The 17542-nt window shown below is 42.0% G+C and overlaps 1 protein-coding gene across 3 annotated transcripts in view; it reads left to right on the top strand.

Annotated features, from left to right (window-relative positions):
* TBXAS1 (thromboxane A synthase 1) overlaps positions 1 to 17542 on the top strand; it is a 207316-nt gene that overhangs the window by 50343 nt on the left and 139431 nt on the right. For all 3 annotated transcript variants that reach the window (XM_083574202.1, XM_083574203.1, XM_083574204.1), the window contains exon 4: positions 12708 to 12760. In XM_083574202.1, the coding sequence (XP_083430328.1) occupies positions 12708 to 12760 (53 nt within the window). The remainder of the gene's footprint in view (positions 1 to 12707; positions 12761 to 17542) is intronic.

Raw genomic sequence — 17542 nt, 5'->3', positions numbered from 1 at the left:
ACACACAGCCTTTTGGCACGATAGCAGTGAATTGACCCTCCCAATAGAGCTCTGTCAGAGAGAAGGCTGGAACCTTCACTTGACATGAGTATTGATAAGAAGAGCAGCTGATCTCTCCCATTAATGAGAACAGTATGAAATTAGGCTCATTAGAGGAGGCAACTAACCATTGCTTTGGACAGCAGGTTGAAAAAGCTGACTCTCGCAAGTCTGTAATCAGAATGGATGTGGGAGGTGCAGCAACAGCAGCGATGACAGCTCCATGAAATCCTTCATGGTGAAGCTGCCACATGTAGCTGTCTGAAAGATAATGATAAATCCATTTCAGTGTTTGAAATGCCAGCTCCTTGGAGTCGCCCCTTCCCCTCACCAAAGCAGGCGTGTTCCTATTTGTTTGAAGAAAGACAGTCCCTATTTTCTGGCAAAATTACAGACCCTGGTTCATCTCCATTTTTGCATTGTTAAAATTGTTAATGGCAGCTGCTAGACTTCCCATTCTTTCGGGCTCAGTTTCCCTCCTACCACCACCCGCCTCAGGTCTCTGGAAAGTGGAGGTAAAAGCATCCTTTGTGCTTGGTAATGTAGTGGATGTCTTGAGTCAAAGAACAAGATGGCCTTATCCAGAAGCTGACCGGATAGGCAGTTCAATCTTAACTTTCCACACTGGTGGTGAGGGCAGCAGGCAAGCTTAAGGGCAGGGCAGGACACATGCAACAAAAAAATCCTGTCCTCACTGCCGCCCCTCAGCATCTTCTGCCTGAGGGAGCTATCTCACCCTGCCAAGTGGTAGGACTGGCTCTGTGCACCGCATTGCACCTCTGATTCTTTTCCTGTGATATACACAACGTAGCATTTGATGTCATGTCTGGACTATTTGTTATTTTGGGGACAGTCCTCCTCTCCCAACTTCTCCTCCTGGTTTAAATCACCGGTACAACATGGGTGGCGCTGTGGGTTAAACCACAGAGCCTAGGGCTTGCCGATCAGAAGGTCGGTGGTTCGAATCCCCGCGACGGGGTGAGCTCCCGTTGCTCCGTCCCAGCTCCTGCCAACCTAGCAGTTCGAAAGCACATCAAAGTGCAAGTAGATAAATAGGGACCGCTCCGGTGGGAAGGTAAACGGCGTTTCCATGCGCTGCTCTGGTTTGCCAGAAGCGGCTTAGTCATGCTGGACACATGACCTGGAAGCTGTACACCGGCTCCCTCGGCCAATAAGCGAGATGAGCACCGCAACCCCAGAGTCGGTTTTAATGCCTTTTCAGTTCTGGCAACCAAAAAGCCACAAGAAAGGTAGGCCTTCGGGTGGATTGTTAACCCTGGTGGCTTCCCATAAAAATAGTGAACACATCCTGTTGACAAATGCTAGCTGTAAATTACTAGTAACAAATATAGAGCTGGTGTGCCAGGAAGTGTTATTGATCAATTTGAGGTGTTGTTGCATGACAAAAGAGTCTAGGTATGTTAATTTTTTGTTTCCTTTTTTTTTAAAAAAACAGCAATACTATTTAAATTTTAAAGATTTCAAATTACAAGAAAGGAGATTCTGACTAAAAATTGGGAAGAACTTTCTGACAGTAAGAGCTGTTTGGCAGCAGAACAGACACCCATGAGAAGGTGGCAGACTCTCCTTCCTTGGAGTATTTTTAAGCAGAGGTTGGATGTCATATATGACCTAGTTGAGATTTATGCATTGCAGGGGGCTGGACTAGATGACCATTGGGATTCCTCCCAATTCTACAATTCAGTGAAAAGAGATAGAAACAAAACAAAGTATTTGACATGATCCCCAAATAACCTGCTAAATTGCCAAAAGACCATTGGCCCTTTAAAGTTATCCTAAAATAGCCTGCTAAATTGTTTTATTGAGAGCGCAATTATCCATAAAGACATGTGCACATGGTGTTTTTTTGATAATTAAAGTCAAGGAAGCAACATTATTGCATTACAGGTTGTGGAAAGACCACAGTGTTGAAATTATTCCAAAAGGTTTCCCACAAAGCATAGCTATTTATGCAAACATTATTCCAGTATTGATTGTTACTCTGGAAATGATAGTATCAGTGCATAGTTGCCAAATTGATGCTGGGGGGCGGGGAGCCATATCTCTAACAGTATCCAATATAGAGCAAGATTAATAAAAGGCATTAAGAGGTTTTTAGTTGGTGTATGGCAAAATCTTGAGGCATTAGATTACAACCCATTCTGTCTCTTTTCATTTCATGGTGACCCGGCACATTAAAATATTTGCTGCGAAATCAACTTTTAATTGAAGCAAATAATTTAAAATGCTCTGTATTGGGGGGGGGGGAGAGGGAGGAATTCTTTTAGATAATTGTTTGAGCTTGTATGAACTTCCTTAACTTTGGACTTAAGAGAGATGGAGTGTAGTCAGACAGAAATCTATTTTCAGTAGATGAACTAATCTCTAGTTCCTTTTGTGTGTGAATCACAGGAAGGGGAACAGCACCTGGAATGTGGCTGGTTTTGCCTCTGATACCTATCTGTTAGTCAAGGGAGAAGCCTACATGCATAGAAGGTGGGGCCATAAGAGCAGCCCTCTGTATGAATGATTCCTCTTCATGTATGGAGGCATCTGAGAAAGGGTTGTTCAGGCTTCTATCCTGGGACCTGTTTTCATTGTAGGAAATCGGACCTTTCCATGTGGCAGAACCTACACTTTGACTCTCCGTGCCTATTGACATCAGGCAGGTACCTTCACTGTACCCAGCTTAAAACATTTTGGTTTACGCAAGCCTATCCAGACACAGACAAGGGACGCGGGTGGCACTGTGGGTTAAACCACAGGGCTTAGGACTTGCCGAGCAGAAGGTTGGCGGTTCGAATCCCTGCGACGGGGTGAGCTCCCGTTGCTCGGTCCCAGCTCCTGCCAACCTAGCAGTTCAAAAGCACGTCAAAGTGCAAATAGATAAATAGGTACTGCTCTGGCGGGAAGGTAAACGGCGTTTCCGTGCGCTGTTCTGGTTCGCCAGAAGCGGCTTAGTCATGTTGGCCACATGACCTGGAAGCTGTACGCTGGCTCCCTCGGCCAATAAAGCGAGATGAGCGCCGCAACCCCAGAGTCGGCCACGACTGGACCTAGTGGTCAGGGGTCCCTTTACCTTTACCTTTTTATCCAGACACTTGGTGTGTTATTTCTTTTTAGCTGTTGTTGCTTTTAATAGTCTTCTGAATATTTTTAAAGCCTACATGTCTTTAAATCGATAATTCTGATGTTTCGTTTTGTATTTTTGCAAACTGCCTTGAGGTTTTCTTGAAAAGAAGTGGCATTTTATTTATTTTCTTAAATAAATAAAATGACATCATGCCCCAGACTAAGCTATGGACAAGAGTGGGCTGAACAATTAGCCTGACATTAGGCGGTGCCTTCTGTTCTTTGTGCATTATTTTATTCCATGGCTGTTCTTTTTATGAAATTAACTACTGTAGGCAACAGCTTCTCTTGCCAGATGTAATCAGACCGCATGTGTGATCTTGCAGTAAGAGGATGCATTAATAACTCTCTATTTAACTACGTTTTGCCTCGTAAAATATCACACACATTGATGGTTGAATTCCCATCAAAGGGAAGCCCTCAGGATTTGTTTCTGTGAGTAATATTTCTGACCAGTGTTCTCAAACCAAAGCTTAAAGCTAGCTGTTCCCTACTCTCCCCCGGTGCAACAACAAAGCAGAAGGCGGCAGATATCTATTGAGTTACTGATAGATCTCTGAAAAAGAGGAAATTCCATAATTCCAGGGGAGGCACTGAAAATGCTTCATGCTCTTTTCCTTGGCTACAATCCTGTGCCACTTAATTGGGGATAGGCTCGTTGCAATCAGTGGGACTTAGTTCTGCGTAGACATGGGTTTATGATGTTTATTTATGTAATTGATACACTGTTATATCCATGGCTAATTAACTGGACAAGATCTCCCATCACATTTCAGTTAGAAGCAGTTGTGGGTGTAAGAACCATGGTGTTGGTGAAGTGAATCTGACCTCTTCCTTTCACTGATTCTTCAATGCAGAGTCTCCCCCATCTCCCTGCTTTTTTAACCTTTGGGGAATACATGTTTGTAACTAATGGGACAAATAGCAGCTGGAGGGGGGCTGGTTTGCTGCGGGAGCATGGCAAAGAGGAATGAGTTAAACCCAAGACAATTTCTCTCCATACACAGCTGCTTTTAAAAGAAATGTGAAGGGGGCAAAACTCCAATCAATGGGTGGATATTGTAGGGAAGTGGATCTTGACTAAGCTTCAGAAGAAACTTCTTAAGAACTGTTTTAGAGTGAAGCAGATGGCCTTGGGAGATAGTAGGGACGGGAGAGAGAATTGTTTCAGTTTGCATTTACAGTTGTACCTCGGGTTAAGTACTTAATTTGTTCCGGAGGTCCGTTCTTAAACTTAAACTGTTCTTAACCTGAAGCACCACTTTAGCTAATGGGGCCTCCTGCTGCTGCCGCGCCGCCGGAGCACGATTTCTGTTCTTATCCTGAAGTAAAGTTTTTAACCTGAAGCACTATTTCTGGGTTAGCGGAGTCTGTAACCTGAAGCGTATGTAACCTGAAGCGTATGTAACCCGAGGTACCACTGTAAAGGCAAAGTTATGTAATTTGCTATTCCCAAAGCAATATGCATAAAATTCAACCGTCCCCTCAAAATTGACTGTGTTCCAAATTTTGCAATGCCGTTCTTCAGGGATGTGTATAGCAGTATATTAATGAAGACAACCTACAAAAAGTTCTTACATTAGGAGAAATGGCTTGCAAAAGTACATATATTGGGAGAATTTTGCATTAAGATGCTGATGATTTTTTATGAAGTTTTTTTTAAAAAAAATAAAATTGCACAGTGATGTGGAAATCTGACGGATTCACCTATCCCTACATGGCTTTCCTTCTCTGGAGTCATTTAAGCAGAGGCTGCAAAGGCCACCTCTCAGGGATGGCTGCTGTTGTATTCTGCATTGCAAATCCTTCATTGGGAAGGGCATGGCCTCCCAGCTCTCTTCCACATTCTGTAGAATAGACATCTAATCACAGGTCTCCAGGGTCTCTTCAGGGCAGGGTATATAACATTACGAAAATATTCCTGGATTTTGGCAATAGGGCTGCAGAAATGTTCAGTGATACGGATGCGTACAGTACTCCTGGAGCGTAGTGAGGTGCAACAGTCAGAGATATAAAGCAACTGTTAGTGGCAGGAGATGGGGTCGGATACAGGTGGATACCTGTATTTAAATACCGGGTATTTAAAAGGCTACTCAATTTTTATGTGATCTACTAGGCTACTCTGTTTGATTTTTGGAAGAAATAATAAGCAACCAACCCTAAGATCTTCCAGCCCTTGGGAGTTCCACAGGAGGGAAGATAAAAAATGTGAAGAGCCTCTTTTCAGTAACGTAATTTGCATTCACCCTCCGGACTGTTGAGACAGCACTTCTGCCAGGCTCCTCATATATCAACCTGCTCCTAGCAGCTCCTTCTCAAACTGCTGCTGAACTGCTCTGGCTGATTTTCATTAGCTACCTATGAATCCTCCATTGTTAGGATAGCGGCCTGCATTCATTTCTTCAGAAATCTCTCTCAGCAGTGAGGAACCAATCTGTGCCATACGATGTTGCTGGAAAATTTGTTATTTCTTCATTTAGTAATTGTGTTCCCTTCTTTCTCTTTCCATTCCTATTCCTTTCTCTCTCCTGTTTCCCTTTCCCCCAAAGTTATAAGCATTCCGTTCCACTTCTTACAAGGGGACGCTCACCAAGGGAATTAACGAAACCTAGATACTCAGCTCCCCTAATTTGTTTGCAGAGCATTTAGTCCTAGTTTGTGCAAAGGATCATCAAAAGAGCACTGCTGGATCAAACTAAGGGCCCATCTTGTTCAGGACCCTGTTTTTAACATTGACAAGGCAGATATCCTTGTACTTGTCTGGGGGCTTCACAGAAGCAACAGCCCTCCTCTGTGGTTTGCTGCACCCTTCCTCAACAACTGGTATTCTGGTGGCTTCTACCTGTGCTTCAGAAATTTGTCGTAATTCTGTTTTTATGTATAGCAGGGAGAGGAACCTCAGGCCCAGGGATCAAATGCAGTCCTCCAGGCCTCTCAGACTGACCCTCTTCCCAGGCCATACTCCCCTCTCCCCAGACCACATTCCTCACTGACCATGTTCTATACCTTCGTCCATTTACTTTGCCTGCTTGTAAATTGTCGTTGAGCTGTTAATAATGCCTCTTGCTTGCCCAGCTGGAAAAAAAAAATATGCACAGAAACCTCTCACATTTGTGTGACTGGACAACAGTCTACTGTATAACAGTTGCCCCACCCACCACTGGCATGCGGCCCCCGGAAGGTTCTCTCATGGGGGAATGTGGGCCTCGGGCTGAGAAAGGTTCCTCACTTGTAGATTTATAGCACTTGTATGCCAGGTTTCAGGGCCAAAGCCCCTCCAAGGCGACTCATAAAAGATAATTGACGGAATTGATGTGAAAGTTTGTTCTAATGGTGGTATTTTAAGAATGTAAGAAGAAGCTGAAGGCCTAGCATCCTGCTCCCACAGTGGCCAACCAGATGCCAAGACCACTGGTGGTCAGTGGGTGAAGGTGTGGTGTTGTGTAAAAGCTGTGAGAACATATTGCATGGTTTGTTGAGCTGAGGATGATGAAGTATCTAGGTAAGCCTTCCCCAGCTTGATATCTTGCAGGTGTTTTAGATTACAAAACTTGCTGGCCGGGGCTGATGGGAACTGTACTCTAAAACATCTGGAGGATTCTAGATTTGTGAATGCTGACCCTAGACCAGGCAGTGTAGCCCAGATGTTGTTGAACTACAACTCCCATCATCCATGTCCATTGGCCATGCTGGCTGCAGCTGATGGGAGTCGCTGGAGTCCAGTAACATTTGGAGGATCACAGGTGCCCCATCTCTGTCCTAGACTGTTGATTGTTGAGGAATGACTGAAATTTGAAACGTGACCAAGATGCTAAAAAATTATTTGGATGTTACTGCATCTGTCCTGGGATTATCACCTGTACAGTTTGAAGAAATTCTGACTGGTTTTGATGGTGATTGTTGTTTAGCCTAAAACTTGCATATATTTACAATGCAATTCTATATGAGTCTGCTCAAAGGTAAGTCCCATTGAATTTAATGGAGCTTTCTCCCTGGTAAGTGGGTATATGTTTTGTAGCCTTGGAGGAATTAATATAGGCAAAAGCCATTTATTTGCAGTGTTGGTTCATGAGATGAGACAAATGGCTAATCAAGTGTATAAACACAACATTGCATCGAAATATTCCCCTTTTCCTTTTCTCCCAAAAAGTCTTTAAAAGGTACAAAATAATTTACAGTTTGCTGAATTTTAGTCAGGGTAATTTTTTTAAATTGTCTAATGAGGACACATTGTGCTAATTGTCATATGCAGATTCAATTAGCATTTAGTTAATTAGCCTTTACAAATGAGGATTAACTTAATTACATAACACTAACCTCTCAATAACTCTAAAGGGTAGGAAGACTGCTTTCATTAAATTCAGAAGGCCTGTGTGTGTGTGTGTGTGTGTGTGTGAAAATCTGAAATGCGCACACATAAATTAAAGAATATTATCCACGGAGGACAACTATTAGAGATGATGATCAAAGGAAACAAGCTGTGTACATGACTTGGTGGTTTTTTTTTAAAGCTTGGATAAAAATTCTGCTGGCTTCTAGAGCAATTTCAGCCTTGTGATAGGTTTACTGAATTGACTGCATGTGTGCACATGTGTACAGTGTGAAGACAGCATGTACTGTTTACTGTGTCTGGTACATATTTTTGAGATGCCACATATTGAGAGATGACAGGCCTACAACTGGTCCACTCAACAACGTGGTGCATTGTGGAGTCTTCCTGTCCCGTGTTCCAGCCAACCATGAGACAGGAGGGATAGCTCGGTTGGTAGAGCATGAGACTATTAATCTCAACATCGTGAGTTCGAGGCCCACACTGGCCAAAAGATTGCTGCATTGCAGAAGGTTGGACAAGATGACCCCCTCTTGGTTGCTTCCAACTCTGATTCTATGCCCTACTCTAGGGCATGCCATTACGTCCCCCACACCCTGAGCTGGTTTCTGAGACGTGCTTTGGCTACATAGCCACCATAAGTCACCATCTGAATAGATTCAATATAATAAAATTCTAACAGCCATTGCACGTGCAGAGACAACAGCTTCCTTGAGTAGGAGTTCAGGGGGTGGGCTGCAGTCCTAGGGAACCAAATGAGTTGATGTGCATCAGGTGATGCGCCCACCCCGCTTTCTGATTCCCAAATGCTACACTGCATTTTAATACAGTGGTACCTCGGGTTACATACGCTTCAGGTTACATACGCTTCAGGTTACAGACTCCGCTAACCCAGAAATATTACCTCAGGTTAAGAACTTTGCTTCAGGATGAGAACAGAACGTGTTCCGGCGGGGCGGCAGCAGCAGGAAGCCCCATTAGCTAAAGTGGCGCTTCAGGTTAAGAACAGTTTCAGGTTAAGTACAGACCTCCAGAACGAATTACGTACTTAACCTGAGGTACCACTGTATGTAGCCTTGCATTCCTTTGCTGTCGCTTATTTAGACTCTTCCATTTGCTAGATCCAACTGTTTTGTGTCGCACCCCATAGATGTGCAGCTGCGGAGCCTTGTTCTGCTGAGTCACTTCCACTGCGACTGCCAGGCAGAGAAGAAGGCTTGATGCGTACTTCGCCCATAATGCTGTTAACAAGCAACCACTTTTATTGCTAAAAATTTTATGGCCATGATCACTAAGCTGGTTTCCCTGTACGTGTGTCTTAAAGATGTCAGTGCAGAGGCAGATGAAAAATGGCTGAATATGCAAAGCCTTTGCACTTCTCAGAGGTGGTGCTTAGATATCTTTCGAGCTCCTCTCACACATTATTTATGTGAGCGTGTGATCCACCTTGTAGGAGAATGTAAAACAGAAGAGAAGCGCTTGTAACCCAGTTGTACATTTTGACCAGTGTAAGTTTCAGGCCAGCCAATTCTGACATTGTGAAAACTCCTGTCCCTTGGGTATTATTCCCCTAGTTCTGAAGTTGCATCTTTAAGGGCGGCATTCCTTTTTAAGTATAGAAACATTTAGGTATAGATACATTTCCCCATGAAAGGGAGAAACTTTATTGCATTAGGCTGCTAGTGGCCCAAGCCTTCTTTTTAGTATATTATTGCAACTTACTATATTACACTTAATATTAGTGCTGTGCTGAAATCTCACCCCAGCCCCAACCAGTGCCGGATTTACATATAAGCTAAACAAGCTATGGTTTAGGGCCCCACTTTCTTGGCCCCCCCCCAAAAAAAACAAAGAAAAAAAACCACCTGGATGTACATTTTCAAAATATAAGATAAAAAACAAATAAAATAAAACGTACATACAGCAACAGTGTTTTGTGTTGTGCATGGATCCATAAATTACCATATAGTATATATTCGACACAAGAAACAGTGACATTTTGTTGTTGACAAAGGACAGCTGGACATATAAAGGGCCCCACTACCTTCAGTAGCTTAGGGCCTAATCAAACCTAAATCCAGCCCTGGCCCCAACTATTCTCCATTAATTAAGAAGAAAAGATATGGCTATTCTAGTTGTTGTTTGCAACTAATTGTCCATTTCAGTGTATTATTAGAAGATATTTAGACATTTTTTTATCCTGCTTTTCTCGAAAAAGCCCAAATGGCTTACAATGAATAATGCACCACACTGCAAGTAAAGCATTCATTTGATTAAAAAAGAGAATAGAAGAAATGCTTTGAAATCCCTCACTCAGTGAATCTTCCTAGTGCATTATTTTTCCTCATGAAGCGCTGCTGCCAGCTTTATTAGCTGCTGTTTCAGTGTCTCCAGAGATTCAAATTCCAGCCTTGATAATTTGATCTGAATATCTTGTGTTTTATTGGAAATCACAAACACCACAAGAAACTTCATTGTTTTCAGTATGTGGTTTGGGGGGTGGGGCAAGGCAGTAAATGAATGAAATACATTGCTGGTACTAAAGCTTTGTTATATAAAGGACTCTGCTTGCTCTTTTAGCCATTGCAGTTTTTTTCCTCATGAAAGTTGTTTGGGGGGGATACTTGAAAGGTCTCTTCCTTGATTTCTTTCCCGCTCTTCAGCCTGCTTCTTTCCCTTTGGCTCTATTCATCATCGTTCTACTCTTTGACAGTTCCAACACTTCCTTTGTTGAAGGGTCAAGTGACTTTCCAGTTTAGGCTACAACCCTAACCCCATTTACTTGGGCGTAAGTCCCATTGATTTCATCTCTGAGTAGATATGGTTACGATTGTGCTCCAAATTCTTAAAATTTATGCAGAAAAGTGGCTTGCCTCTTTGGAGTCAAAATGCTTCAACATTCTCCGACATTACTTCGATTATCGTATATAGGGCTGAAACTCAGAAACTGGCCCAAAATGCATCAGCCAGATTTCTGGCTGCATTCCCTTTAGAGACCATATGCCCCATGTTTTAAAATGGCTGAATTGGTTGCCAGTTCATTTCTGGGCCCAATTCAAGGTGCTCACATTAGTAGATAAAGGCTTAAACAGCCCAGGCTCCAAATATCTAAAAGATTCCTTCCTTTGCAGACCCTTTCAGTTGTTAAAACCATCAGAGGGGATCCTATTGCTTGTTCCCTTGCCCCCAGAAGAAAAATGTATTGTGGGTGGTTTCACTGAATTATTTAGATTAAACCTTTCAAGGTTTTGGCCCTCTGGTTAGGGCTGACTCCAGAAAAGCCGGCTCAGGACTAAACTGAGAGTTTAAAAGAACACAGGATCTGAAGAGAGGTTATTCTGACATTGCAACTTAAGTCATGACAAGCACATCCAAGAAACTGGCAAATGACAATGACAGTTCTCTTTCTCAAGCTCTGGGAGGAAGACCTTTCATTGCCTACAGACAGCCACCCAATCTTAAACAACTCCTAACCCACAATAATACTACAACCAGACGTAACACGGACACTGGCACCAGAGCCTGCAATAAACCCAGATGCCAACTTTGCTGCCACATACACCCGGACAACACCATTACTGGCCCCAACAACATCACACATACCATCTCGGGACTATTTAATTGCTCATCGTCTAACATTGTATATGCCATCAAATGCCAACAGTGTCCCTCAGCTCTCTATATTGGACAAACAGGCCAAACCTTACGCCAAAGAATAAACGGACATAAATCGGACATCAAGAATCACAAGACAGAGAAACCAGTAGGAGAACACTTCAATCTCCCAGGACATTCTATACAAGATCTCAAAGTAGCTGTATTACTACAAAGGAATTTCAGAAATAGACTGGAAAGAGAAGCTGCTGAATTGCAACTCATTACCAAACTTAAAACCATGGAGAGACCTGGTCTGAACAAAGACATTGGATTCTTATCTCATTATACATGACAAAGCCATTTTTCACCTTCTCACCCCTTGCTTTTTCCTGTAAGACCTATTGCAGTCGTTAAGAGCCGTCAACAGGCTCATCTCAGCTATCTGCCAACCACCCATTCCCACCACCCTTCTGAGTAATACCCCTCCCCACCTTCTCACTATATAGAAGGATCTGGCAACTTCTGTTTCAGTGTATCTGACGAAGTGTGCATGCACACGAAAGCTCATACCAAGAACTAACTTAGTTGGTCTTTAAGGTGCTACTGGAAAGAAAAAATTTTTTTTTGTTTTGATGTTAGACAGTGTGTGTGTTCAGCAGAAATTTCATCTGCGACACACTGGGACATTCCAAGATGGCGATGGGCTATCTAGGATGCCAGAGAAGTTCGGAGGGCTGGACTTTGCTGTCTCTGACGCCCACATGCAGTGGGAGGCAATGGCTCAGCGGACTGCCAGAAATCACGCCCCGGGGGAAAGCTGATAAAGTATGCCAGGTGATCGTGCAGAGCTCTGGAGGCGTCATGGATGAGAAATGGGCTATCTAGGACCGTCATGTGAAAGACAACAATCCCATGACTGCAATCACGGAGCAGGAATTCTAACACAAACAAGCCTTAAAAACTGCTTGGGACATCTGTATTCTTGGGAGCACAAATGAAGGAGTGTGCTGTCTGTGAGGTGCACCCCACAGTATGCTTTGCAGTGTCTCTGGGGTACAATTGTTAGCAGATCATGCAGTGCAGCTGTTTTTGGGTGGTGTGGTGTCTTAAGGTGAGAGTTGCCTGCAGAGGCCACACAAGGAAGTATATATGAGAGAGATGTGTGGTTATAGGAAGATTCCCATCTTCATGCTCGGAGCAAACCTTATGAAACTATGCATGGCATGGAGAAAGCAGATTGAGAAATGTCTTTCTCCCTTTCTCATAATGGACGTCCAGTGGCTTTGAAAGAAGGTTAGACAGAGGATAAAGCTATCTATGGCTGCGAACCATGATGGCTATGTTTTACCACCATAGTTGGAGGCAGTAATTCTTCTGAATCCCAGAGGAGAGGAGAAGAGGGCTCTTGTGCTTGGGTCCTGCTTGAAGTTTTCCACAGGCATCTGGATGGCCCCTGAGAGAATAGGATGCTTGGCTAGAGGGGCCATTGCCTCTTCTTGCTTTCTCAGATTCAGTTTCTGGATGAAGGTTGGTGAAGTAGCAGGAAGTTCTGAAAGAGTGGTGCAAAGAATTAGTTATAACACTGTGATGTTTCTTTATGTCCACACAGGGCTTTTGGGAAGAACACAGGAAACTGATAAATGAATATGGACCTGCTTGTGGGTAAGGAGCTCTTGATTTCATTTGCATTTGCTGCTGTTGTTTCGCCGTTTCCCAACACATTCCTACCCAAGTCTATTCAGAAGTTAAGTCCTATTGAATTCCGTGGGGTTTGCTTCCAGATAAGTAGGGCTAGGATTGCAACCTTTGAGTTGGTTTAGCTGTCAGTTCTGCCATGTTCTAAGCTTTTCAGCAAGATAGAATAACATAGGAACCAGGGATTATTACCAAATGTTGCCCAAAAGTAAGTGGATCTTCCCGGCCCTGGTTCAACACTTGGACCACTACAGCAACTAGACTTGACCTTCTACTTCTGGTGGGCTTTCATTCTTCTTTTACTTTAAAAAAAAGCACTGTAGTAATGTCTTTCTGTTTGTCCACCTAGTTGTTATCATTTTAAAAATGATATTTTTTTACTAGCTCTTGTGTTTCTGTGTTTCATACTCACATTTCAAAGGTGATGGGGGTTGTGTGACATTTTTGATTAAACTGACTGAGGAAAAAGCAAATGCAAGAATAATAGGTGCAAACTGAAAACCAGAGGTGGTGGGGGAGAGCATATTCTTGTCAGCCCCAATATGGTTGGGAAGCAAAGTTGGGTGCTCTTGACTGCACTCATAATGAACAGTTTACCCATGCCTACATTTTGTTTTGTTTTGTGATGTCCTCTATTGCATGGACAGGCGGAGTCCCCCCAACCCCAGGCGACCCCCGAGTGGAATAATGACTCAAGACAACGTGCTATGGGATTAAAATTGATCACAACTTTATTAAGTTTCAGATGTAGGGAGACCTTGGCTCAGGCATTGGGGAAAGTGGACTGCAGGGCAATTCAGTGGTCAAAGACTGAAATTTGCACTTTTTGCTCCGATTCTCATGGCCATTGAATTTGCATGTGGATTTTGGAAAATCCCAGCATATTTTAATTTTGAAGATAATATTTCAATTCTGAATAACTTTTTAATTTTGAGGGTGCTTGATGATCTTGTGCATTCCATTGCTAGGTGCAGCTTGCATTTTTAAGACAGTTTTTTTACAAAATAAAAAATTCAAATGTCATATTTCTGTGATGTTAAATACCAAACATTCCCAAGAGGTATATGCGTAATCATTTTAAGCCCTTTCTGATGAAGAAGAGAGACATGTTAATTATTTTAAGTGCTGTTTTCTTGGTACTGCAATATTTTAATTAGCACTGAAATGTTGGGAAGAAAATTCTTACTCAGTTTAATAGGCTGTCTTTCTGTTATCACAGAATATTATAATGTTATGATATGATAAGGATTTCATAGAAATGTAATAAAAACTATTAACTATTACATTTGTTCAAAATTTAGGAACTTGCCATTCACTTCAGTGTTTTACACATGTTCACGTGATTTTTGCAGAATTTTTAAAGAAAAGTTCCTGTTGCTGAAATCCTAAAGATCATTCACCTTCTCTGTTCTCAATCCTTACCTTCTTTCTTTTTCTGTTAGAACTTGGATTGTTAGCTCTCAGGTGGCTTTTAAATACTGCAGCGGACCATTCCCTCAGTTTTTGAAGTATGGTAGCCAAAATGGGCAAGATAGAAATGCTAGTGGGATTTGAGGAATCCCCAAGTTTGAAGAAGGGCAGTCACTCTTCAGAGGGAGCCTTCAAAACAACCCAGTGAGGACTGAACATGCTCAGGAGCCACACAATGCTGACTGACTGTTGCAGGGGGAATAAAAAATGGGGGAGAGTGCAGTGGAGTATGTTGAAAAGTTTCAATAATAATAATAATAATAATAATAATAATAATAATAATAATAATAATGGGTGATATGTCTGGCTGACTGGAATAGTGAATGAGCATGTTTTACAACTGCAACATTCTGTTGCAAGTCGCACTTGTAACTGATGATTTTCATAATTTTTTTATTTTATATTGATAACAGTATAAATTCAACAATAACACAGGTGCAAAGCAGGTGTTAAGCTTTCCATGTACCTCTGGCAAGTGTAGAGAAACAATACGTTAATAAGATCAGTCAAAATATTAGATAAAGGGGGAAGAGGTGACAATAGAGATGAGAGTGTGGTGGAAGAAAAGCACTGATCAAGGAGCAAACAATATAAATCCCAAAGTTCCTCCAAATAAAATCATATTTAGATGGGTCACCCAATTCGTAAATGTCACAAAAGGCCACCCATCTGCAGCAAAGTCCTCTGGGACAGGAGCACCTCTTGTCACTTTAGGTTTGTGACTTAGCCTTTTCTAAAATAACAATATACAAAGCTCCCACATAGATTATTTTCAACACGTTAATGTCACAGCTCTCATTCCGTGAATATTTCCAGCATTTGGCTGTGCTTACACAGAAAAGATTCAGAAACTCTTCACACACTCCGTTTTCAGCTTCTTTTAATTTAAATATGTAAAGTTGGAATAAGAAAAGAAGAAGAAAGAGGAACCTGTCTTCTATTTGTCAATCTAGTTTACCTGTTGTCTACTCTGACTGGCAGCACCTCTCCAGAGTCTCAGGAAGAGGTCTTGCACCTTGTTTGATCTCCTCTGTTGCCTTTTTACATTATTCACAAAATTGAGTTTGAAAATTTAATATTTCTCAGCGATACAGAAATGTGCTACTTTGTAAAAAGTTCATGCTCCTTTCCAGTACAGTTTCTGTTGGCAGATATTGTCCCTAAAGAAATAATCTCTCTTTACTGTCATTCTTCATTCGCTAGAACACTGAACTTGGATGAGACTGGGAGGGCGCTTTATATTGTTGCTTTAGTCCATTGAAAACCACAACACACCAAGTTGCTTTTAAGGTTTGGTTGTAGTTCAGCATGAAACAATGGAATGAGTCTCAAAATGTCATTTAAAAAAACAATGAAAGAATTATAAACATGAATTAGGGGACTGTATATAGTCCGGACAAAAACAGTGGTTAGAGAATGTTGCTTTCGCCTGGCCTTGCTGAAATATTTACCCCATTCTGTTGTTGTTGCAGCATTAGACTTATAATTAGAGCTGTACCGTGATTGAAGAAATTTTAATCAAAGCAGTGCAATCTCATGCATGTCTAGCTACTCAGAAGCATATTCCATTGACTTCAGTACGTCTTACTCTCATGTCAGTGGGTGTAGGATTGCAGCATAAATGTGCATATCATAAAACTATACTTCTGCAGAAAGGAAAATAATGTTTTCATGCGTAAATGCCATAGCAGGTGCCATGTTAAAAAAGTTGTTGTCTCCTGGGTGAATTTTGTATCCAGTTTTTGTAAGTATTTTATCTTAAATACATGTTTAAATAGCATGTACCGGTACTTCCTGATTGCTCAGGATGCCTTTTTTGTTAATTTAATAAACCTCAATCAATTATTCTAACTGATTAGTTGATTAAATTTTGCAATCTTGTAATGATTTTGGGGAGGTGTCTTTGCATAGTATTCCAAGTGGCACCAGGGTTGATAACCATGCTTACTCAAAGGTCTCCCCTATCCCTAATGACAGAGTTCATGCTTTGCTTGCAACAAACTATTATGTTCATCTCTACATAAGTCTGGAAAATACTCCTGGAGAGCAGCCGCCTGGGCAGCTTCGAATGCTGGACATACCTGTCCGATTTACTTTAAAGCAGCATCCAATGTTCCTATCCGATTTCTCTCTCCTGTTGTGCAGATGAGGCAACTACCTGGTGAAGTGCCACTCAGAAAACATTAAAGAACTGCAAACCTTTACGTGTGCAGCTTTCCAAATTGCACTCTGCAGTGGGAAATGGGACCATACCTCTCCTGAAAGCCTTTGCTTGATGGATCTCATTTGCAGAAATATCAGGGTATCCACCCCATAGGGAACAATAATCTGTCCGGTATATAGGGCAGTTATTTGTGTGAAATATGTGGTCAATGGCCTTTTATTTAAGGTGCTGAGTCCATTAAATATCTTGGTCTGACCATCACTAGCAATATCTGCATATTAGTCCAAGAATGGCAGGCATTCTAGAAAAGTGCTGCTGTCAAAATCTAGACAGATGGACAAGCTCCCATGATGAATATTTGGTGAGGGAAAATTAGTACTTTTAATACGAATGCTGTGCCACATATAGTATGAATCATAAAACTGCTACCTGTGCATGTTCCTCCAAACCATTACTAAGGCTGGCTTTTTTTATTTTATAAATGCATTTGCAAAACTATCCTGTGGTCTGGCAAATGCAGAACAGCTTATAAAATCTCCAGCTGTCAATAAGAGTGTAGCAAGGTGTTGCCCTTCTTAGCCCCTATCAAAAGCCTTCCTCCTTTCCAGGGTTAAGTATTGCCTTCTGGAAGCTGCCCAGGGAATGCCCAAATGGTTCCTTTTGGAAATGGATCAGTGAGGGTATGCTTGGATAGGCCTTGGATTCTATCCATTTTTAAATACCCGATCGTTCACAGCCCTTTGAACATGTGTCTGGCTTGGCAAACTCCTGCAGCCCAGCCTTTGATCCATATGCTCACATGGTCCTGACGCCATGGCAAAATCCAGAGGTCAAGACAAAGAGCAGAGGCACTTTCTGGAAGCACTGGATTGAGAATAATCTGTTGTTCTTGTCCCAGTTGATTGAGGAGGATAACAGCTTCAAACAAACTGAGTTTAACCTTCTGGTCACGGCAAGCTGGCAATATATTCAGTTTGAAATGTTGCTTATTAGCTAAGTTTGGCCTAGAGGCTTCTAAGGCGTCTGAGGCTTCCCCTCTTTTTTTCTTTGAAAAACTTCTGAGGCTCTCGTAATTTACACTTCTTTAAAAAAAGAAGAAAAATCAAGCCTAATTT

The sequence above is a fragment of the Podarcis filfolensis genome (genome assembly GCF_964270895.1).
Source record: "Podarcis filfolensis genome assembly, chromosome: 10".
Classification (NCBI taxonomy): domain Eukaryota; kingdom Metazoa; phylum Chordata; class Lepidosauria; order Squamata; family Lacertidae; genus Podarcis; species Podarcis filfolensis.
This window is presented reverse-complemented; position numbering and strand designations above follow the sequence as displayed.